The sequence below is a fragment of the Anolis carolinensis genome, chromosome 6 (genome assembly GCF_035594765.1).
Source record: "Anolis carolinensis isolate JA03-04 chromosome 6, rAnoCar3.1.pri, whole genome shotgun sequence".
Classification (NCBI taxonomy): domain Eukaryota; kingdom Metazoa; phylum Chordata; class Lepidosauria; order Squamata; family Dactyloidae; genus Anolis; species Anolis carolinensis.
In genome coordinates, this window is record NC_085846.1 from 12860148 (window position 1) to 12885335 (window position 25188).

A 25188-nucleotide genomic window follows, 5' to 3' on the forward strand; every position below is an offset into this window, starting at 1 on the left:
TAGTTTTATAATGTTTTTTATTCTTCCCTGCCAAAGACTGCTGGTGCATCACTAAACTACAGCTCCCAGAATTTTATAGCATAGAACCATGGCAGATAAAGTAGAATAAAACTGTATTAATTCTAAACGATAGATGTGTCTTTGGACTCCAGTTCCCAGTCTCACCGTCAGTCTTCTGTGGGGAACATCTACATTAGATTAGAAACTGGAAGGGATTGTAATCCCATGGAATGTATTTGAGAAAAGAAGAAGCTGTGAATGCCCACTTCTCTCTAGCTGAGGCAAAAGGAGTTGGTAGTTTGCTGCATCCTACATTTTCACACCTGAAAATGTCCTTCATTTCCTTCCTCTTCTATTTACCTAACTTCATTTTATGTGACTTCCTTTTGCTAATAATAACAATCAAATCTGGTTACAGCCGGAATCACTGCACATAGAAATGCCTATTTGCCTCTCATTGCACCTGGTATGTTAATGGCAATAAGAAAAACAAGCTACAGGGGCTTTGGACAAATTATAAGGCGCTGCTAAGCCACTGGGGTGGGCAATATGTGGTCTTCTCTATCAATGGTATCCAGTATTGTCAATGGTTTGGAGGAAATTGCAAAAGTTGTGGCCCAGTGACAAGGAGAAGGCCATATACTTCCCACCTTAATAGGGTCATGACTGCCCCATAAGAAGGATGACTGGGGTTGTTTCAATTAAAAAGGCAAACAAATACATTTATGACAACCAAATGTCTGAGTGGATGGTACAGAGAGAAGAAGACTGCAGCTTTCTCCCCGCTCACCCAAGTAAGCCCCTTCCATCTCCTTCCTCAACGAAGGGGTAGAGATGAATTGTTCTTTACTGAGATCCTTCTGCTGTTCCAGCAGCCCTCCAGCCCAATTGTCTGCACCAACAGCACCCAGAACAACTCTGTCCTGCAATTAAGAGAATAAGGAGGTTGGTAAAGTCTATGAACATTTTGGAAACTAAGGCAAGAACTTTACATTCCAAAGGCAGGAGGTCATTTTAACTCCAGGAGCTCAATTCTTAATCTTGGAAGGTTCTTAAGGGAAAAATTGATAACAAGAAGCTCCAGTGACATGGAGAGGTAAAGATGGAGGGTGGCATGAGATGTAAATATTGACATTTGGGACATTTTACAATTACAATAAAACTACAACATCTCTAGGCGAAGCAACACTGGATGGACCACTATATATGAAACCATTGATACAACCAAATTCCATTGAATTCTCTCACTTCTGGTCCCAACATACCATAAAGTTGAGAGATATTCTCAAGGAGTTTTCTAGGTCCTCCAAGGCAATTCTATGATAATTTCCAGGGGAAGAATACCATATAACTGCCTGGAGATTTTAGAGATTCCTATGGATATCATTTTTTCCCCTGGTGCAGGTAAGTGAATCCAAAGATGAACCACAACTCAATTCTGCACATATCTACGTACTTCAGAGCAAGTTCCAGTGCCACAGCTTTCAATGCAACAAAAAGCAGTTCAGTTTCATGCAAGAGCTTCCTGGGATACACTCTTCCCTGGGAGCTAGTCTTATTGAACTCAATGACGCTTATTTCCAAGCTCATACATGTGAATTATTGCAGAGCATGAGACTCTTCATTCCACAACATACTCACAGTTTTCTCTTACCTGGGATATATCGGCACTGAATCCACTGGACGACATCTCTAAGTGGAATGAACTTTTGTCACTGGCACCTGAAAGATACGTAGACAGGAAGAGCAAGAGTCATTGGAACAAATCGCTGTCCTCTTCTGTCCTCCAGAAATGAATAGATCTCAACACCAGCCTCCAAGAAAGAATAACTATGGGTGTGTGTGTGTGTGGGGGGGGGGACGGACGGGACACTTAAACAAATTGAGGTGTAGTTGGAAAACACATGACTACTATATCTATCAGCACCCGTCATGTGCAAATATGGAGTGTGCCTTTCCTTTCCAGCACTGAAATAACCCAGCCAGTGGGATATAAGAAATGAGCAACAATGGCTTCTGGATGGGGAGGGAATTTAAGTTCTACAGGTAATGAATTATTATCTGTTCCTCCTATGCACACCTCTGGTTGGAGAAGATCTCCCCCATTTTCATAAAGGGCTGAAGATCTTCCTCTTTGATTCATCAGATTAAACTGCGGATTTGTCCTGATTTTGCTGAGATGGAAAGAGGCTGGTGGGATGTTATAGATTTTTCTGTATTTATAATCTTATGTTTTATTTATTTATTTATTTATTTACAGCATTTATATTCCGCCCTTCTCACCCCGAAGGGGACTCAGGGCGGATCACATTACACATATAGGCAAACATTCAATGCCTTTTAACATAGAACAAAGAAAACAAACATAGGCTCCGAGCGGGCCTCGAACTCATGACCTCCTGGTCAGAGTGATTCATTGCCGCTGGTTTGCTCTCCCGCCTGCGCCATGTAATTGTATATGATTGATGTTTCATTTGTTGTTGTTGTTTAGTCATTCAGTTGCTTCTGACTCTTTGTGACCTCATGGGCCAGCTCATGTTAGAGTTTCCTGTCGGCCATCTCCATCCTCAGTTCCTTCAAGGTCAAGCCAGTCCCTTCAAGAATACCATCCATCCATCTCTCCCTTGCTTGGCCCCTCTTCCTTTTTCCTTCCATTTTTCCCAGCATCATTGTCTTCTCCAAGCTTTCCTGTTTTCTCATGATGTGGCCAAAATCCTTCATCTTTGCCTCTAACATCCTTCCCTCCAGTGAGCAGCCAGGCATTGTTTCCTGGATGATGGACTGGCTGGATCTTCTTGCGGTCCAAGGCACGCTCAGGATTTTCCTCCAGCACCACAGTTCAAAAGCGTCTATCTTCCTTCACTCAGCCTTCCTTATGGTCCAACTCTCACGTCCATAGGTTACTACGGGGAATACCACTGCTTTAACTATGCGGACCTTCATTGCCAGTGTGATGTCTCTGCTCTTTCCTATTTTATCGAGGTTGGCCATTGCTCTCTTCCCAAGAAGTAAACGTCTTCTGATTTCCTGGCTGCAGTCTGTGTCTGCAGTAATCTTCGCACCTAGAAATATAAAGTCTGTCACTGCCTCCACGTTTTCTCCCTCTATTTCATACTTTGTTTCATACTTTGCTGGAAAGGGCATTATGAATCAACATCGTTATGCACAGAGGATACTTGTAGCACTTTAGAGATGAACTGAAATAACAAAGTCGGTAACATAATCTTCATAGACGAAGTTTACTTCCTCAGCTGTGTTGTATTATTATTTTCACTGAGTTGAGCTGGCTGGAGCGCTCCCAGGAATTTTAATCCAAGAAACAAGACTTTCCCCCCTAGCTATGATCTGAACATACATTGAGGCAGTGGTTCTCAACCTGTGGGTCCCCAGGTGTTTTGGCCTACAACTCCCAGAAATTTCAGCCAGTTTACCAGCTGTTAGGGTTTCTGGGAGTTGAAGCCAAAACATCTGGGGATGGATGGATGGAAACGGGAGAGGATTTGCGCCTGATGAGGTCCTGATTCTGTTCCAAAAGTGTGTACCTTTGTCTCTTTCTCCATCTTCCCTCCCTCTCCCTGAACATCAACCCAAAGTGATACCTTCAATGCCATAAATCTTCGACTGGAGGTCATCAAAGCTGTCTTTTAGTTCTTCAAAGCTAGCGAGGATCTTCACAAATTCACTGTGGGGTTCAGAAGCAAGCTTTTCAAGGTTATCTCGAGTTAGATGAATCCCAATCTGGGGAGAAAAGGAAGAGCCAAATGAGGCAGAGGTGGAAGGAGTCTGTGGTTTTGCGGTCGAACACAATAGGCTTCCTGCATTCAACCTAATCTGACCTGCAGCAGGGAGTGCCGCAGATCCGGAGAAAAGCCCTGCTGGACCAATCACTAAATGAAATGTGTGTTCCAACAGCAGCTTATAACATGTTTCCTTTTTGCCTCCCTCCCTATCCCAACAATGTAACCAATCCCTAATAAAAGTATCAATACCTATTAATTTTCGCTTCACATGGTGGATATTTTGTATCTTTCCTTGGCATGGGAACCTTTCCTTTCCTACTAACAACAAACCTTCCACAATGTTTCCCCTTCCTTCTCAAGCTGCTGGCAAGCCGTCGGCTACCGGCTGGAATGCTTTCCTTTAAACCGCAGTTACGGAAATCTCAGTGCCTCCGTAACCACGCATTAAAGGATTGACACGAATTCACACCACTTCATTCTGAACTAATCCTAAGCATAACTACTATTTCGCTTTTTGCACTGAGATCTCTCAGCTCCGGAAAAACCATCTTTATTACTACATCAACAAGATTTAAAGAGACAACAGCTGATTGTCAAATCAAGCCTTTTTGCCAGCGCACCACTCGTCTCACCACCGTTCCATGGCTCACCAAGTTTGGACTGCATGCTGAAAACGGAGGGGGTCATCACGGGGTCTCCTTGTGCTTCAGGCAGCTTAGCTATGGATAGCTTGGCCATGCTATGGACACTCAATGAAACCCCTTTTCCTTTCACCTTGGATTCTGTATTTTCCTATGAAACTTACGGATTTACCCTGGACCTTTGGGTGGGTGGGAGTTGGTGTTATGATTTCTGATTTTATGAATGTATTCTGTGTATCCCTATATGTCTCCTTTTTTCCTTTTTGTCCCCAATGTGTAAGATATTAAGAGTCACTTCTGTTTGACCTGGTTGGCAGAAAGTCATCCACATTCCTGAGAGGGGAAATCCTCTCACAAAGGACATCATCAAATACCTTGCATGAACAAAAGTCTCCCCTTTTGAGCCTCGGAGCAAAGCCACTCAAAAGAGGAATTGATCACTTGGTTCCTTGTCACATTCAAATCTGGGGCGATTTAGCCTTCGAAAAGCCAAGATCGTCCTGCCTGTTATTCCTTTTGTCAATTTACCTGGCCAAACATATTGACAAAGAACTTGCCCATCTGCTCTGTTTCCAGCCTTTTGAAAATCGGAATCTGGCAAGCCACACCAGACCAATATGTATATTTTCACCCCGAAATAATCTTTGGACATCTTGAGAGCTTTTAAGCTATCGTGTACAGATTAGACCCACTGATTCATTCACAAATTCACTCAGTCACCCTTTGTCAATGACTCAGACCGCCCCCTGGCTCCTGATAGGCTAAGGAGCCAAAGCGGGGAGAGCTCTCTGATTGGGCAGGACGTTTGCACCTCTCCTTCAGCTGATTATGACAGCCAATCAGCCTGAAGCCGGCTAAGGGAGGCACGGCGGGAAATTCAAACCTCGCCGCCCTGTCCTTTTCACTATAAAGGATGCTGTATTCTGTTGTAGGTCATGTCTTCTCGGCAAATGATTGCGGTTGACATCCTTTCCAGCTGGATCGCATTAAAACCCGGTGGTTCTTTCTTCAGCCTACTGGTGAGATTTATTTGGGACTGGTAAACTCTGATTCTTAGCAGCTCTCTTTCTTTCTCGCCAGGGGAAAATGGAACCTTTTGAAGTAGTTTCAGGCTCCTCTCTATTGGGAGGGGACCTCCAAATTTTAGTTCGATTTCAGTTTCTATACTTGGGAGAGAAGAAGAGCAGGAGGGCACAGAGTTGATAGAGAAAAAAACTCAAAACATACGTGTTGTTTTGGCAATGTTGGTTGATTTTCCTATAACCACTCACATCTAAAATGTTATTTGCAAGTAGAATTTGGAAAGGGGATTGCCAACAGGAAAATTGCGCTGGGAGACAAACTTAAGCCCTAAATCCTCAGGTTGAAATATATTGTTGTGAACCTTAAAGTCATTTCTGATTTATGCCAACCCTATCGCACTGTCCTGATTGTTGGGTTTTTAAAATACTAGATAGCAATTAAAGAATCAGGACAGTAAATAAAGAACAACACTCAGAATTCTAGACAGGAAACAATCAGGCCCAGATAACACCTCTCAACAAAGGATTCCCCCAGGCAGGAAGCAGCCAGGCTTTGAAGCTGCAATGCTAATCAAGCTGGCCAATTGCAACATTCAAAAACAAACAAGAGTTCTTTCTTCCACCCTGGACCTTCCACAGATATATAAACTCCACTTGCCTAGTTTCCAACAAATCTCACAACCTCTGAGGGTTCCTGCCATAGATGCAGGTGAAACGTCAGGAGAGAACGCTTCTGGAACATGGCCATACAGCCTGGAAAACTCACAGCAACCCAGTGATTCCAGCCATGAAAGTCTTCGACAACAAATAATAATAATAATAATAATAATAATAATAATAATAATAATAATAATAGTTTGAAACCTGGTCTCCAAAGCTGTAGTTGAACACTCAAACCACTAAATCATGCTGGCTGAGACATATATCCTATTGTCATTTTAAAAACAAACAAATGTTGGAGATTCTGTTCATAACTCTTGTGTGGTACATCTGAGTTGGACTTTCATACAGTTTTAACTAATTTGAAAGCTGGGCCAGCTTAACCATCAACTCATCTCCTTGAGGACCTTCTCTCTCCTCCTGCTTCTTATGATAGATGGTGACTCACTATTCCCAGCTCCCTTTTCACTCTCTGACCCTGAACCTTCCTGATGTGTAAATCCAATGAGTGAGGAAAGTAAAGACTGGCAACACTGTCCAATACACATTTTGATGTCTCAAATGTTAGACCTATTTCTGGGTATATTTGACCTGCTGATTCAAAAAACTGGCATCAGTTTCCCCCTATCAGCTCTAGTTTTTGGGATACAGAATATCTACCAGTCTTCATCTGGATACTTTACCCCAATGACAAGGCGTAAGATTTCCTTCTTTCTGGCAGCAGCAATGCTTCCAAGGTCGTCATCTGTGGCATCTCCATCAGTGATGAGGATGATCACTTTATTTGCTCCTTCGCGCATGCCACGCTCAGGAGTGAAAAGGTCATTCCTGACAACAGCAGACAAGAGGAAAGGTTACCTGAATGCCATTGTATGTCCATTCAGCATTCTGCTGCTAAGATGATATTTTTGGCCCAGTGTTTTGTTTACGTTACCTCAATTTTGATATCTCTTCCTTGGTCACCCATTCCTTCTACGAATCAATATAAGCTTCTTCTGTTAACATTCAAACCCCTACACAATCTAGCTCCTCACTTTCAGATTGTATTTATTTTTGCCAGCCTGCCTGAGGTCTGCATTCTACTAATTCTAGGATTCTTACCCAACCAAAGCTGCCCTGAGTCCTTTCGGGTGAGAAGGGCGGGATAGAAATGAGGGAAATAAATAATAAATAAATAAAGGTTTTCTCTTCCTTGGCTCATCTTTGTCCTTTCGTTCTCATCACATTGACGCAGGGAAATGTTTGGCAGTGTATGGAGCTATGGTATTTAAAATAAGGTCCAGCTGCATTCATTTCACAGTACACTCAGAGAATGTTCATGGACTTTGGGAAACTGCAATTCCCAAGACCATCTCATGGAGACATGTCTTTTAAATTAAGGTCCAATTGCATCCATTCCACAGTGAAGATGCACCCAGAGACAGGTATGGACCTTGGGAAACTATAATTCCCAGGAGAACTCCATCGCATGGAGCCATGGCATTTAAAGTGGGGTGCAAGAGCATTCATTCCATATTATAAGTGCACCAAAAGAAGGGTATGGACCTTGGAAAACTATTACTCCCTGGAATGCACAGCATGGAAACATAGCATATAACAATAGTAATACTGGCATTTAAAATAGATCCCTACAGCATTTATTCTCCAGTGCAGATGCACCCAGAGAAGGGTATGGACCTTGGGAAACTATAACTTCCAGGAACACATAGTACGGAGCTATGGTATTTAAAGTGGTGTCCAAGAGCATTCATTCCATAGAGTAAATGCACCCAGAGAAGGGCATGGACCTTGGGAAACTGCACAGCATGGAGACATGGCATAAGAAACTTTCCCTAACAAGGGTATATTGGCTCCTCCCACAATTTGCCCTCCCACAAATTGGGGAAACGTCTCATTTTAATCCTGAGAGCACCAAATGGCATCACATTACTGAACTGGCCATTCATCCGGATCATTCCCCCCAAATCCACTTCCCACCACCTCCTGAAACATTTGAAAAGAATGCTGGCCCCCACACTTAAAATACGCAATGAATGCTCTACCCTACACCTCAACCCAATCTAATGTGATGAACACAGTGGGTTACCGAATTTAAATGTAGGACTCGGTGGAATTTAGTAAATATGATGAAGTGGCAGCCTTTTGTTGTTTTTTGTTTTGTTTTGTTTGCATTCTATCTGGATGATTTCTTTTGCAAGTGTAATGTACAGTTTGTGGTTTGTTGTTCCTCTTTTCCTCTGCATGTGGATGTGTATACAGAAATATTTTAGACTGTATGCCTTTGGTACAACCCACTGTTTCTGGATTTACTATAAAGCATCATGTATATTTAGTGGTGCTGTCAAAATAAACAATAACAACCTGCTACTCTCCACATGTCACAGAATTAAAGAGCTGGGAAGAATCCAGAGAATTAAGTTCAACACACATCTAGAGTCTGCACTATTCATCCCATGTCTAAATCTAGATGGAATATGGATCTCCTGGCTGAGGTATCTTTTAAAAAAACCCACATAGTCCTCAATCTCCAATTATTTTCACTCCATTCCCAACTCACTTCCCATTGATAATGTTACTCACGCTACATGTTTGATTGCTTTGAAGGTGTCTGTAATGCTTTTCATATGTTTCACGTTGGCCAAAAGCTTTCGAGGGTTGCGATCCTTGGTATAATCATTAAAATCAAATTCAATTTTGGCATCCTCTGAAAACTGCACAGCAGCAAACTGAAAGATTTGGAAACAGAAGCTGTATTGAATCTATTACTGTGAAACTTATCCAAAAAAAGGTACCGTCCAAGCCAGGTGCTCATGAGAATTCTACCAAAGCTTTGGAAGCAACATTGAGCCCTGAGAAGACAGAACTGGTGCACCTTTATTTGGAATGGTAAGGTCCTTATTCTTATCAAAGCCACACTCCTGGCAATAAACTCATTGTTGCCCAATGAGTGCCGCTTACATGTATGGTGCTGTTGCGTAGTTCTTCCATGACCTTGATCATGAAGTCCTTAATAGTATTGAAGTCCTCATTTCTCATGCTTTCTGACCCATCGAAGAGGAACACCAGGTCCAAGTTCCCTTTGAGGCACTCTGTGGGATTAAGGGAGAGATACGGAAGGTTACAGGCCAGGTGGAATTAAAGGCAAAGAGGTGAAAGTCAGATCTCTTGACTGATCTTGATGGACAGGAGAGTCCGTTGGAATAGAACTAGCAGAGAAGTCAAGATATTTCAGAAACAAGAGACATGCGCGAATGATCCATACAACCATAGAAAAATTAGGGAGAGCATGAGAAGTTTTTCAAAAACCATTAGTTTAGCTCCGTGGTTCTCAACTTGTGGATCCCCAGGTGTTTTTGGGAGTTGAAGGCCAAAACATCTGGGAACCCACAGGCTGAGAACCATTGGTTTAGCTCATCCGTGTAAGGAACCATGGGGGGAAAGTCTCATGGTATATATGAAGATAGAACTAATGAATGAACAGGCCTCCTCAACTTCTTGGTAACTACGTCTCACCTGCTTTCCCACATTTTGATAGCCCTGGGATTCTATACAAAGATTTTAAAAGTTGCCTCATCTCCTGCCTAAGCTATGGAAAATAGCATCCTGTTAGTGACCTTGGCAGGTGTGTGACTTGCATGTGTGTATGCCTCTTTCTTTAAATAGGGCATGGAGATTATTCTTGAGTACCTCTGCACCCCATCCAAATCCTTGACCTTAGCATCTCCTTTTCCTGAAAGCCCAGAGCATCTATATCTTCATCATCCAAATTGCCTGCCCATTCTCCCTTGATAAGCATTGGGAACAAGGGGCCATTCCTAAGGTCTGGCATTCTCAGGGTTAGAGGTTGCAGATTGAACTAAGTGGACAGAGTGTTACGTTGCATCTGCCTGATCTAGGCTATTGGGCACCTGTTTGCAGAATCTATTGTCAAAGAGGAAACCAAGCCTTCACCATCTCCAGTTTTGTCTCCTAGGCAGGAAATGGCTCAGATAAATATTTGCTTGATCCTTTCCTTGCATTTAATGGGGCTCAGATACACAGAAACCAACTGGTGAAATTTCTGATAGCATAGAGCTTGATAGGTGGACTGCAAGAGCAAATATATTTGTGCCCCTGGTCGGGAAGGTTAATTTGAATCCCTTCCTACCACTCTTCCTAGAGCTTTTTATAGGATGTGTGCGTGTGGGGGGGTCAATTACAAAGATTGCAGACCCTAAAATGATTTCAGGATGTTATAGATAGGGCATAACGGTGCTCCATGCAGTCATGCCGGCCACGTGACCTTGAAGGTGTCTATGGACAACGCCGGCTCTTTGGCTTAGAAATTGAGATGAGCACCAACCCCCACAGTTGGACACAACTAGACTTAATGTCAGGGAAAAACCTTTACCTTTACCTATAGATAGGGCAAGATTTCCCTAACATGGTGACTCTTGGGCGTACTGAACTATAACTCCCATCTTCAATGCTGGATGTGGATAATGGGAGCTGTAGACCAACACTTCAGAAGGATAGTGGATTGTGGGAGCTGTTAGGAATTTCTGCATGGGAAGACTGAGTAATATCCATCATGGACAATTATTCTCTGTTTAAAAACAGAGATGTTGCTGTATTCATTTGAATAGAGAACAGCTTAAAGAAAGGTAAAGGTTTCCCCCTGATGTTAAGTCTAGTCATGTCTGACTCTGGGGGTTGGTGCTCATCTCCATTTCTAAGCCGAAGAGCCGGCGTTGTCCGTAGGCACCTCCAAGGTCATGTGGCCGGCATGACTGCATGGAGCGCCGTTACCTTCCCACTGGAGCGGTACCTATTAATCTACTCACATTGGCATGTTTTCGAACTGCTAGGTTGGCAGAAGCTGCAGCTAACAGTGGCCACTCCCGCCGCTCCCAGGGTTTGAACCTGGGACCTTTCGGTCTGCAAGTTCAGCAGCTCAGAGCTTTAACACACTTCGCCACTGGAGCTCCTTAGAGAACAGAACAGCTTGTGAAGGGCTTTTTTTCCTGACTTACACATCAGTCTCACTTTTGCACAGTTTCCACGCTTTTTGGCTCTTAGACCCTCTGTTTCTCTTTCATACACACTTATAAGTCATTTTCCATCTTAGAGGAGCAAATAAGATAATTTCTAAGATGCTGTGGTCCCAGAACACTAATAATGAATGACCCTATTACCAACGGCATAATAGAAGCTTTCCCCAAGTAGATGCCTCCAAAGTCAGAGTACATCTCCTTCTTACTTTGGTACCCAGTAGTGATGTTTTGGGTATTATGCAGTTTGGCATCCAAGAGATAGCAGACTCCGCTCACATAGAGGTTTTTGTCACAATGTTGTTCGACTCCGGGTGCACATGCCTGTAGAAAAGAGAGTTTAAAGTAGAGAGGAATAAAGGAAGTAAATAATCCCCAAATGAAGAAGAGGAAACTAGGAATGAACACTTATGGCATTCTCCTAAAAAAAAATCATACAGTTTTTAGTTTGGTGAACCCCAAGGGCCCCCTCTCTGGCTGAGAACTCTAATCATCCCATCTGAAACAGCAAAGCTATATGGCAGCTTAAAGCAGAATTAGGGCTGGGCTTTAGCATAGCAGGTTAAAGCACCAGCTGTAGTAAATCTTTGAACTGTAGACAGTTCAAAGTCCAGGTCAGGGTGAGCTCCTGGCTTTTTAAAATTTATTTATTTAATACATTTATATCCCGCCCGTCTCACCCCGAAGGGGACTCAGAGCGGCTTACAAATTAAATTTACATACCATATTATATTATTAGCATAGCACAATACTGGCAATAAATTACTATATTGTACTATATCAATATATTGTAATATTATTATTAATATTACATATAATATATAATATATAATTAACATTATTATGTTGTATTATTAGTATGATATTGTATTACAAAATATTATTATTATTATTTTAGCCCAGCTTCTGCCTACCTAGCAGTTCAAAAGCAAAATGTGAGCAGATAAATAGGTACCACTTCAAGGCAGGGAGTTATTTTAAAGGTACTGATAAGGAAAATGCCAGAAAAATGCCGGTGATCAAAGGAGGAAGTACGAGATGGAGTGACAGCACCCCTTGTGTCCAAAACCAAGCACAAGCCTCCAAGATGCCGAAGATGGGAAAAGCCTACATACCTCTATCTATGTTCAACTTTCTGTCTTGTTAGTGTATAAATGGCACTGAATATTTGCCACATACGTATATTCTGTGATCCACCCTGAGTCCCCTTCGGGGTGAGAAGGGCGGAATAGAAATACTGCAAATAAATAAATAAATAAAGTAATAAAGTAATGTGAATAAGCACCATTTGAGGGTTGGAGACAATGCAGCAGAAGATGGCTAGGACTCCTGAGGCAGAGAAATTCTTCCTCTTGTGCCTGATTGGCATGAGCTGGAGCTGTGCCCATGCTCCAGTGGATGTCATGAATATTGCCGTCATGACATGTTCTCCAATCAGTTAAGGAAGGCATGGACTTGAACTAACCAGACCTGAGCAGGAACGGTGATAATTGAGTCTCTTGGAGGTTGCTCCTTCATAAGGTCATCATAAGTCAAGGCTGTCTTGACAGTACATAACAGCAACAATAGGGCCATGGGTGCTAGTTGGGCTTTTCACTCCAAACACCAAACTATCCTCCCTCAATATAGATGTCTAGAGCTCTAAAGGATCTAAAGAAGCAAAGATGAGATATTGTACAGGTAAACTGTGGAAGCATAATAACTGCAAAAAGAAAATGAAAATACTACAAAGCTCTTTACAAAAACGCAAGTGAAATCATCTGACAATTTTTTCTTAGACAGAGATGGAGGCATTGCCTGCTCATTCTTCCTGTCATGTCATGGTTAAAAAGAACTCCAAGTGCAGTGTATTTTGCTCAAAGCCCCTCTTCCCTCTCTACAGTGCTGTTGAAACTCACAATCATCTTGGATCCCTGGTTGTCACTTGCCAGGGTCAGGCCCAAGTGGGGGACTCCATTGCTCCCTGCAAAAAAGAAAAGGGTTACCAGTGGGAGAAAGGCATGCCTGGATTCCTTTTTTTATTCATAGGCATCCCTTCCCTGCATGACCGGGGGACCTTTTCACATCACATGCCTATTCATTTCCATTCCACCCTAACTGACTGGATTCCTGGGATTTAGGCCCCTTCCACACAGCTATATAAAATCCACATTGAACTGGATTATATGGCAGTGTGGACTCAGATAATCCAGTTCAACGCAGATATTGTGGATTATCTGCCTTGATATTCTGGGTTACATGGCTGTATGGAAGGGCCCTTAGACATGAGGCACTGAAGGTCTCTGGCTTCGAATTCTGAGCACCGCATGAAACTACAAATCCCAGGCTTGTTTAGGATGGAACCATTCTTGTCAGAGCAGAATCAAAGTGCTGTAATTGTGTAGCATGAAAGAACCTCAGGTCTAATAATGAGCAACCTAATAATGAGGGTTAACTGGAGGAAGAGAATCTTTCCCCAGAGTCACCTCTAAAATTCTAAAATCTAAGGCAATACCAATGAACTCTGATACCACAAAAAGCGTGACAGATACACTCAGAAAAGGGTCAGCTGTGATGCAGATCATTCTATGGAAGCACAGGAATAGAGTGCAGAATGAAGAAAATGAAAGGGTACCTATTTCAGACTTCAAGCTGGGATGAATGCCCTCCTACTATTAAGAATGGCCAGGCAACTATGTGCCAATAAAGTCTAGTTGCTAGTTCTGTCTCCCACAAAGCAAAATGTCGGGCACTCAAGTTTCAAACTTTGCTCAGTTATGAAACTCTCTGGCTGAGTTTAAACCAGTCCCCGTCACTTTGGCTGACCTATGTCTTAAAACTGCTGTTCCCTAAAAAGTAAACGGTGTCATGGGAAGTGGGATGCCACATAGGTTTCCCTAAGCCACTTGGAGGGAAAGCAGCAATAAAATATCATAATAAAATAAGGATTCTGGGTTTCTCTTTCCACTGAGCCAATTATGCCCTAGGCTCACCAATGGCTTTTTACAGAAGAATTACAAAATCAGCAATGGCTCACCCGCAAGTGGAATCGCTTCACACGCCGCCTTCTGCATGTCGCACTGGTACACTTTGCCTGTAGAATTCTGCTCTCCAGGCGCTCCCACAACAATCCTGAAATTAATGGATATATGTAGTATCAATAACCTTTCAACAATTATTTCTTCACATCTAAAATTGGCATCTTTTCACAGCTCTGTGCCTTCAATCACAATGTGACAGACTGAAGTGAAAGCATACTCTCCATCTATTCCAATTTTCCAGCCCTGATGACTTCTCTGCTGTCCCACTTTTTCAGCAGCTTTCAAAATGTCCCAGTTTCCCTCGCTGTCTCCCACTTTTCCCCTTTGTCCTCAATTTACTTCAAATTCTATAAAACCAATTTCAAAGTACAAAAGTAGTTTATACCCCATCAACACTATGTAACACAATTTTTATTCCCGAGTAATAAATGTCATTTCCTAATTGGTTCTATCATAAAAACATGAAAAAAAGTTGATTAAACAGCAAAAACTTTTTCAATGAGTATCTCATAGAGTCTCAACCAATTCAACATAGTTTCTGGGGTATAACAACTACTTTTAAAGTAAGTACTGCACAATTAAACAGGAAATAACACTTTCAAGCCAGGAACACTAATTTTTTTCTAATTTTTCTATATAGTGAATCAATAGGGGAGAAGATGAGAGAAGAGACAGAATTTCTCCATTCCCTATAGAGCCAACTCAAAGCAAATGGCTATAATCTCTCCTAAATTGAGTTGTTCTTTATTAATAACTTGATCCTCTTGACCACACTATGATGCCATGTCCAGCCATATGTGTTGTGGCTTTTATCTGTGAAATGTTGGCATAAACAAGTTCTTCGCGTAGCAATGTAGCCATATAAGGAAATGGCACCATCAGGTATCTACTTGTTATACAGCTCTTTTTAGAGAATCCTTGGTCCTGACTATAAATTGAAGGGCATCAGATTCATTCCATATAACAACTGTTCCATCTTGATCTTCCACTCTCACTTCCTAAATCAAAAGAGGAACAGACCACACATGGCTCCCTCCCCGCACACCCCAATTGAACCTGAATGGGGTGTGGACACACTTGTTGTCAAACCTCTGAAAATCCAGAATATTGAAAGCAGGAAAAGCAAGGTCTGGAATTCCCTTTTTTTAAGGCAGTGTCATGGGTTGCATTCCTATGCTAGGAGAGACTCTTACTAGAATTCTTCCCTGCCCAAAGGAAGGATATATATGGAACTTACATATATTATATGGAAATCTTCTAAGTTTAACCTCCGGTTTGCTAGTAAAACTGAATGACTGGGTCACAAAAGGAGGCATGTCTCAAAAGTGTGTCCCCAACATGAAAAGTTTGGAAAGCTCTGTCATATAGCCTTTGTGGGAACCTAAAAGTGTTTTTTTTTCTTTTCACCAGCACCAACTATGTAGATATCAATATTATATAATTTGGCCACTAGTATGGCAATAGGAATGGCTGTTCTAGTCTCAATTGCTGACTAATGTGTTCTCTATGGACCTCAGCAGTTGGAGGTCCTTCATTTATACACACTTCAAAGGTGGAATCCCACGGATCCCATCGAACGATGCACAACCCGTTCATTGGGTTGGCCGTAGGATTCTGTCTACACAGTGTGTAGAAACGGTGGATATGAAAGACGGGCAAGAATCAACTCCTCTCCCTGTGCTTAGAAATTTTTAAAAATGGGTACTTTGGGAGATGCGAAGTGGTGGATTTGTCCATTTACACTCCGTTTTGTGACATTTCAGTGTGAACATTCATGTGAGCAGCCTGCTAATATCCCTTGATGTTCCTTCTGTTGCCATTAGTGGTTTGAAGATGGTGTGGATCTCATTGAGAGAAGTGTTTTAAAAGTGTGTGCGTCTCCTTGAAAGGGGAGGAGATACTGCTCTCAGGCTAACTTCAAAATGCAAAAAGTGATTTGCATTCAATTAATTTAGAAAGAGAAAGGAGAGGGGTGGACCCTTTCCTTTCCAGTAGGCTTGAGCAAAAGTGAGCCTCTTTGACATTTCCTATGATGTCAGCTAGTTTTTGCAGCTTAAGAACTTTAATATTATTTGGCCAGACATGTCCTGATTCATCTGTGAAAGATTGGGAAGATATGTTCACTCCATACCTAAGACATGGCTGTATTGCACAGCCCAATATACCCTTTTGGATTACCTTGCTTCAGGGCCTTCTCCAATCTGTAGGACCTGATATCCAAACTGCTTGCTGATGCTAGTGAAGGTGGCTGCTGGAGAGGCATCTATGTTGTATCCCATGGATTGTGAGGGACCTGTGGAAAGAGGCAATTCAATGTTTATTCGGGGAGTTTGAAAAAACAAGGGACAAAATTTTGTATTTTCCACTTTTACAATATGGTCTCTGAATGACCGGGGGGGGGGGGGGAGGTTTCTGTCCTGCACCGGTGCCTATAATTTTTTTATTGTTATCAGAAGCGACAAGAACATACTGCAAATCACTTCTGATGTGAGAGAATTGGTTGTCTGCAAGGAAGTTGCCCAGGAGATGCCCAGATGTTTTGATGTTTTACCATCCTTGTGGGAGGCTTCTCCTTGCATGGGGAGCTGGAGCTGACAGACAGAGCTCATCCACACTCTCCCCGGATTCAAACCAGCAACTTTCAGGTCAGCAACCCAACCTTCAAGTCAGCAGTCCTGGGGGCCTATAGTTTGATCTGCATAAATCACAATAAATGACATAAATCTTGCTACCTTCTAGTTCAGAGTTGGATAAAGCATGGATTGCAAGCCATATACAGTTCTCCAGGGACATTTTTGGAACCCCATGGCTTAAAACAAAGGCATAACAATTCAATTTTAATAGACCTCCCTTTCAGGACTCTTGTATAGTAGAGTCTCACTTATCCAACACTCGCTTATCCAACGTTCTGGATTATCCAACGCATTTTTGTAGTCAATGTTTTCAATATATCGTGATATTTTGGTGCTAAATTCATAAATACAGTAATTACTACATAGCATTACTGCATGTTGAACTATTTTTTCTGCCAAATTTGTTGTCTAACATGATGTTTTGGTGCTTCATTTGTAACCGAATTTGATATTTATATTTATTTATCATAACCTAATTTGATATTTAATAGGCTTTTCCTTAATCCCTCCTTATTATCCAACATATTCGCTTATCCAACGTTCTGCCGGTCCGTTTATGTTGGATAAGTGAGACTCTACTGTACTTTTAATGATTGTGCAGAAGAGAGAATTTGAACACATTTTGCTTGTCATGCAACCAAAAAAGAACTCCTGCTGAAATTCTCTCTCCTACACAACCACACAATACATGAGCCTTCTCCAGTTTTTATTCTAGCAACCTGAACAAAGGACAATGGGATCTTCGATATAACTAATATATTGAGGGCCATACCTTGCCTTCCCCTGGTTTACGTCCTGGTTCTTGGTTTACTTCAGAAGTACAAGCAGAACTGTTGTGAGATTATGGGTGCATCTACACTGTAGAATATATGCAGTTTAACACCACTTTCACTGACATGGTTCATTGCTATGGGATCACGGGAGTTGTCATTTTACCAAAGACTGCTGTCGCTTTAACAAACTACAGTGACTTGGAAGGTGCTTAACAGATTATGGTCTGACACCACGAGATGCAGAGCTAACCTTAAGAAATAGGGCCACAATGTGGAGTCCATGACATGCGAGTGCGGAGAGGAGCAAACCACAGACCACTTACTACAATGTGGCCTGAGCCCTGCCACGTGCACAATGGAGGACCTTCTTACAGCGACACCAGAGGCACTCCAAGTGGCCAGCTTCTGGTCAAAGGAAATTTAGTATAATGCCAAGTTTTTAACTTACTTTGTGCTTTTTCTATACATTATAAGTGTATTCTCAATTTGCTTCTGACACAATGAATAAATAACCAAACTACAATTCATTGAACCGTGGCAGTTAAAGTAGTGTCAAACTGCATTTGTTCTGCAGTGTAGAGATGCTCCCTAAGAGAGATCATTTCAAAAGGGAAATGAAATGTAGGAAGTACAACTGTGATAATTACATGTTATTAACAGTGTCATTCACAAAACAGTTGCTGATAGTGGTGACACAGACATCCTGGCCTTGACAAGTTAATTAATACACGCCTTGTGATAAAACTGACAAACCAGCCTTTATCTTAATTCAAGCTGCTGGTGATTCTCCCCCTACAGCAGAACTCCACCAAGGGAAATAGCAAGTGCACTGTACAGAGGACTTTAAGGTTACGGCAACCTTCCCTTAAAATAATAGCCTCCAGATGTGGTGGACAATAACTCCTCCCAGACGTATTGGTTAAGGATAATGAAGGTTGCAGTCCAAGCTGTGATTGCAGACTTTGACCTGCAAGACCTCACTTTGACAGTTCCCATAACTACATTCAGTTTCTTGAGCCATTATCAAATAAACAATTCCAGTAGTTTTCATCTCTACCTGAAATGGATCTTTTATAAAGTCAACGGATCTTAATTTCCCATTTAAGACCCAACCATGACACCCAAATACTTTGGATGATACAGTACAGTCTCGCTTATCTAACGTTCTGTATTATCCAACGCAGTCTGCCTCCCACCCGGATCTACAGCTATTTCTCTAGGAAGGCAAGGATCACAGATTTTTTAAAAATCTTCACAGGACTGAATTTTTTACAAATTTAACTTCTGCCAATGTTGTTACTATAAGTTCATTTTATGTAATTCTATCTTTATTTGTAGTCAATTTTTTAGTAGTCAACATTTCTGTAGTCAATGTTTTCAATACATTGCGATGTTTTGGTGCTCAGTTCGTAAATACAGTAATTACTACATAACGTTACCATGTTTCGAACTGCCTTTTCTATCGATTTGTTGTAAAACATGATGTTTTGGTGTTTAACGTGTAAAATCATAAACTAATTTGATATGTAATAGGTTTTCCCTTAATCCCTCCTTAATATCCAACATTTTTGCTTATCCAACGTTATGCCGGCCCATTTCTGTTGGACAAGCGAGACTCTACTGTAATAGTAATAGCAGTACTTTGTAGGATTGCCTTGATGACTAAAAGGTATGCTGCCCTGAGAGAATGGGATGAAAATGACATATATCAAATGGCAACATGAAAATAACTATTATTATTATTATTATTATTATTATTAATTCATTTCTATCCTGCTTTTCTCCCTTGGGTGTGATTCAAAGCGATGTACAACATAGAAAATTCATACAAGCAAGAAAAGCCCTCCAGTACCTAAGTGATTGGATCCTCAGGTGTGCCCCATCCTGTTATGGAGATCATTATTGAATCTTGGACACCTTTTCTCACATAATTCAAATGAAGATCCCATTATTTCCTCTCTGGTGAATCTATAGCTGACAATACTTTCCTACACAATCGAGCAAAAGCTTGAAGAGCATGGGCTAATCTTTGTGAAATCTTAGACATGTGTTGCTGTCTATGCTTCACATTTCAGAGCAGATCTCTTGAACAACACATGGGAACAACTATTTTTCTCCAGAGTCAAGTTTTATGTGGGTTTATATGTAAATGCAGCAAGCAAATCTTGTGGTTGGGTTTTTTGCCTCTTCCCACAAGGGCAAACATGATTCACATATTTTCCAAGTGTGAATCTTCTTGCTTTTCACAAAAATAAAATAAATAAATAACCTCATTAAAATACAGGTTGAGTGTCCCTTATCTTAGGACCAAAAGTGTTGTCAGTTTTGTACTTTTTTCAGATTTTGAAATATCTACATTGCATATACATATATAATGAGATATCCTATAGATGGGACTCAAGTCTAAACATGAAATCTACTGATATTTCATATATACTAACCAGGGCTGACCTTGCTGATCTTCCAAGATCAGATGGGATCTGCTGCCTGAAGGGTGTTGAGAAGACTCATAAAACATCCCCTTACATTTGGGGTAGGAATCATATGGTCTTCCAAATGTTGAACTGCAATGTCCATCATTCCTTACCATTGGCTATGCTGGCTGCAGCCACTGGAAATTGTTAAAGATGCAACAGCAACTGAAGGCCACACATTTCCCATCCTTTATTTAAAGTAATGGGACTAACAAGTTCCATTGATTTCAAAGTTTGAAATATAACTACATGTGAATCCAGTTCCAAATTACTCATCCTGAAACCCAGCTGGGACTGTACAAAATCACAAGAGCCATGAATTGCAGTCAACCTGAAACTTCTCAGGGATTTCCCTTGAATAGACATCACCATTCTTTTGCTTTTCTTTGGAACGTGGCCATGAGAATATTCACTTTTGATTACTTGTAGATTCCCCCTCCCCCAACATCAAATGTATTTCAACAAGATTTGGACACTGTCTATTTTATATCCTGCTTTTCTCTTCCATGGAGCCCAAGGTGTCTTATATCCAATTAAAATAAGGTTCTGCTGGGGAAAAAAACCCTACCTGTACAAATTATGTAGACAATCATAAGGTGTAGTTTTACAAGGTCTTTAGCCTTCTCTGCCAAAGTCTGTTGGTGCCTCATCAAACTACAACTCCGATGATCCCATAGCACTGAGCCATGGCAGTTAAAGTGGCGTAAAACTTCATTCATTCTACAGTGCAGATGCATCCCAAATCCTGAAAGTAACATTTAGGGTGCTCTAAATGGTTCTTCCCAATGCATGTTTATGTTCAAGTCCACTTAAGACATTTAAGACACTTAAGACATTTAAGACATTCAACACATCTTTCAGTCTTTCACACATAGAATGATGGATGGTTTTATGTCATGCTTTTTCACAAGTTCACATTGGTTTCACACTTGCTAAAAATATTAGTGTTGCCTGTGGTTCCAGCCTAGGTTTTACACTCAAAACATTGGAGGAAACAAAATAAAGTGATACCTTTATTTTCCGGTTCTCATGCCGAGCACACTCTTAAGCTGAAAGCTCCAGCTGATTTTGCATGACACGTTGCAATTATTTCTTCATTAAAATTGTGAAAAATGTGCATCACCCTGGTTATACAGGGCAGACATCGGCCACTAGTTCCCATATACTTGCCCAAGAGATATGCTCGACATCCATACAATTTTGCGTGAACTCCTAAACAAACTGAATATTCCCATTCCATTTCCAATCATGAACTTGCTGTTCTTTTCTGTGCCAAGATCAGCCTGTCTGGTGCCCAAATTTGCAAGGCAAAACAAACTCTAAGATACCCTTTGTTCATATTGCTTTTCCCAATTTTGATAACTCTGAAAGTACAGTTTACCAGATGTGCAAACATATGAATAAGTAATGGTATAGAGTGTCTTCATATTTTCGGGATTTCCTTTTAGGTGCTTTGGAAAGCAAGTTAGTGCAACCAACACATGGATATTATAACACATCTACAAACTGGGGTCAGGGTCATATTGATTCTGTTTTTCAGTTTAGTCTATTTACAAAGTTCAGAAACAGTCACTTTCTTTGAAATAAAATGAACAAAACAATAATTCTGAAATCAGATGACAAAACCAAGGGAATCTTTTGTATGGGCTGAAAAAGTGCTACTGTCTTCATCCCTGTTTGCTTTGCAGCTGATCATAATCAGGAGATGCAGTTCGAAAGAGGAAGAAATGCCTTTTGTGTTGAAATATTGGAGGAAAACGAAAATAAAACACTGCCAGGAATTAGAAGGGTTTTTTTTTAAGCAGAGGAAGACCTGGGGCTATTTTATTTATTGTGTCAGAAGCAAATTGAGGATACAGTTATAATGTACTATAAGAATTAAAAAAAAACCCAAAGTTTAAAACTTGGCATTATACTAGATTTCCTTTGACCAGAAGCTGAACATTTGGAGTGCCTCTGGTGTCACTGTGAGAGGGTCCTCCATTGTGCATGTGGCCGGGCTCAGGTTGCGTTGTAGTAAGTGGTCTGTGGCTTGCTCTTCTCCACACTCGCATGTCGTGGACTCCACTTTGTAGCCCCATTTCCTAAGATTGGCTCTGCATCTCATAGTGCCAGAGCACAGTCTGTTCAGCTCCGTCCATGTTGCCCAGTCTTCTGTGTGCCTAGGAGGGAGTTTCTCATCTGGTATCAGCCATGGATTGAGGTTCTGGGCTTTAGCCTGCCACTTTTGGACTCTCGCTTGCTGAGGCGTTCCTGCGAGTATCTCTGTGGATTCTAGGAAACTATTTTTTTATTTAAGTCATTGGCATGCTGGCTGATATCCAAACAGAGGATGGGATGGAGATGTCAATGCCTTGGTCCTTTCATTGATGGCTGCTACTTCCCAGCAGATCAGGTGGTGCAATACAGGCTAAACCAAGGGTCCCCAAACTAAGGCCCAGCCAGGTGTGGCCCCGCCTCCCAGGGGCTCAATAGCGCCCCTGGGAAGGTGGCGCCCAACGCGGGAGCGTGGCCAGCGTGCCGTGTTGGGCCGGGCCTGATTGCAACCACAAGCATATGTACAAATAAACTTGAACTTCGTTGTTGTTCATAAAGATTAGTCTCCTTCCCCCCGAGCCTGGGGGAAAGCTATTACCATTGAGCATTTATCATTTACGTTAAAAAGACATTACCTCGCGTTGGTGGCAGTTACGGTACCTTCCTATACAAGTTACCAAATTTACTCCAAACTTATTTTCCCTCCATATTTTAAGAGCTGTTTACAATTACATTATAATATTATTATCAATATGTATACACAATATATTATATCATTACCATAGCACAATATTGGTAAATGAAAGAACAATACAATATTTCATAGAATCATAGAATCGTAGAGTTGGAAGAGACCTCATGGGCCATCCAGTCCAACCCCCCGCTAAGAAGAAGGAAATAGCATTCAAAGCACCCCTGACAGATGGCCATCCAGCCTCTGTTTAAAAGCCTCCAAAGAAGGAGCCTCCACCATTTAAAAATAAAAACAATTTTAACCAACATACTGTAAACTTATCGGGATTTCAATGGGAAGTGTGGGCCTGCTTCTGGCCAATGAGATAGTCAAGGTAAGTAGGATTGTTGTTGTTGTGCCTTCAAGTCATTTCAGACTTTGGGGGAGCCTAAGTCTAAAACTGAGGGCGGGGGCCAGGTCAATGGCCTTGGAGGGCCGCATCCGGCCCCCGGGCCTTAGTTTGGGGACCCCTGCTCTAAAGCTTCGGAGAGCTTTTGTTCAACCATTTCAAAGCTCCCTTCTTGAGCGGTGATGGCATGATCGTCAGCATAGATGAAACTCTCTGTTCCTTCTGGCAGTGGCTGAACATTTGTGTAAATGTTAAACATTGATGGAGGAAGCGCGCTCCCCTGGAGCAGGCTGTTCTGTTTTTGCCATCTGCTTCTTTGACCCTGGAATTCAACAAAAAAGCTCCTGTTTTGTAGTAGATTTCCTATGAAGCCAGTGAGGTGGTAATCCTTTGTGATATTATACATTTTTCTCAGGAGGAGGCGATGGTTTACAGTATGATAAGCTGCTTATACAAAAGTAAATGGAACTGTGTCATCTTTTTGACATCCATGGGGCCTTTGTCTTTTGTTTTTTTTTTCCTCCCTTTTTTCCTTCGCAATATACTTATTTTTCCCTCCAAAAATAAATAATTTATCTTGAGATCAAGAAATGACTGATGGTTGCCTGTTTGGGTGCAAAACTGTACCCTTAAGAGGTTGGGGTGACAGTAAGGCAGTGCTGAGCAAAGTTAAAAGTCCAAAGTTCTTCTTTTAACAGGGTGGGCCACATTTCTGTGCATTTTGATTAGCAGCTGATGATTTTCCTGGAAGGGAGCTAAAATAACAGGAAATCCATAGTCTGCTAAAATTTCACAGGTTGGGTTGCTGTTCAAGGCAAGGCAGCTGAGGTTGTTAAAATGCTGGCCACTTCTGCAAAACTCAGGGCAGCCATGAAATCCATAAAGTAGGCTGATTCTGTGCCCAGCACTTGAGAACCTGGGCATCAATGAGTTTCTAAATGTTCATCTCCTTTTTTGCCCCAAAATACTTTTTTAGTCCATGTTAGCATAGTAATTTGAGCATTGGACTACGATTCTAGAGCTCAAATTCTTACTCAGCCATGAAAACCCATTGGGCAACTTATATGCTCTGAGCTCCAGAAATGATGTGAATTTTAGTATTTTATTTTATTTTGCTTATTTAAAGTCCTCGTGGGGATTCAAGGCGGCTAACAACTGCACACTTTGGCTCCCATTTAAAACAAAGTGGATTCAAAAATTAAAAATACAATTAAATAGTACTGTGTAAGTTAGGTTAAAATGTAATTAAAATACAATTAATATACTTAATTGGAGTCCCTGGTGGTGCAATGGATTAAACAGCTGAGCTGCTGAACTTGCTGACCGAAAGGTCGATGGTTCGAATCCAGGGAGCAGGGTGAGCTCCCGCTCTTAGTCCCAGCTTCTGCTAACCTAGCAGTTTGAAAACATGCAAATGTGAGTAGATTAATGGGTATCGCTTCGACAGGAAGGTAACAGCACTCCATGCAGTCATGCCAGCCACATGAACTTGGAGGTGTCTATGGATAACGCCGACTCTTTGGCTTAGAAATGGAGATGAGTGCCAACCCCCAGAGTCAGACATGACTAGACTTAATGTTGGGGAAAACCTTTACCTAATACAATAAACATGCATTTTAAAACACACTACCAGCTGTTAGGAATTGTGGGAGTTGAAGTCCAAAACACCTGGAGGGCTGAAGTTTGCCCAGGCCTGTTCTAGATCCACTCTAGGGAAGGATTAGTGAGATCTTGTAATACAGATCATTTCTTGGATCATGCAAAACAGTTATTTCTTTATGGTAGATAATAATGTCAATTCAACAAGAAAGCTGGAACAAAGCATCTCTCAGGCTGTTGGGCTTTTAAAAATAACTTGATCTGTCAAAATCAGTAACCAAAGTTGCAAGAAGATAAACATCAGCACATTTCCTAATCTCTACGGATCATGCTTGCCATGTCAAGCCAGCAACAGTGAGGGTTGCCATTGTGCTCCCTGACAGTTTTTCCCCTTAGACATCTTCAAAAAGAAGCTGGACAGCTACCTGCCGGGGACGCTTTAGCTGGAGATTCTATATAAATAGTGAATTGAACTCA

General features: G+C 41.5%; 1 protein-coding gene across 1 annotated transcript in view; it reads right to left on the reverse strand.

Annotated features, from left to right (window-relative positions):
* Positions 1–25188, reverse strand: part of itgal (integrin subunit alpha L) — a 51120-nt gene that overhangs the window by 17985 nt on the left and 7947 nt on the right. Inside the window, exons 2-11 of the mRNA XM_008120989.3 lie at positions 16292–16406; positions 14110–14204; positions 12992–13056; positions 11303–11417; positions 9022–9152; positions 8644–8789; positions 6747–6891; positions 3600–3738; positions 1655–1722; positions 791–923 (exon numbers count right to left, since the gene is read on the reverse strand). Coding sequence (XP_008119196.2) covers positions 791–923; positions 1655–1722; positions 3600–3738; positions 6747–6891; positions 8644–8789; positions 9022–9152; positions 11303–11417; positions 12992–13056; positions 14110–14204; positions 16292–16406 — 1152 coding nt within the window. The remainder of the gene's footprint in view (positions 1–790; positions 924–1654; positions 1723–3599; positions 3739–6746; positions 6892–8643; positions 8790–9021; positions 9153–11302; positions 11418–12991; positions 13057–14109; positions 14205–16291; positions 16407–25188) is intronic.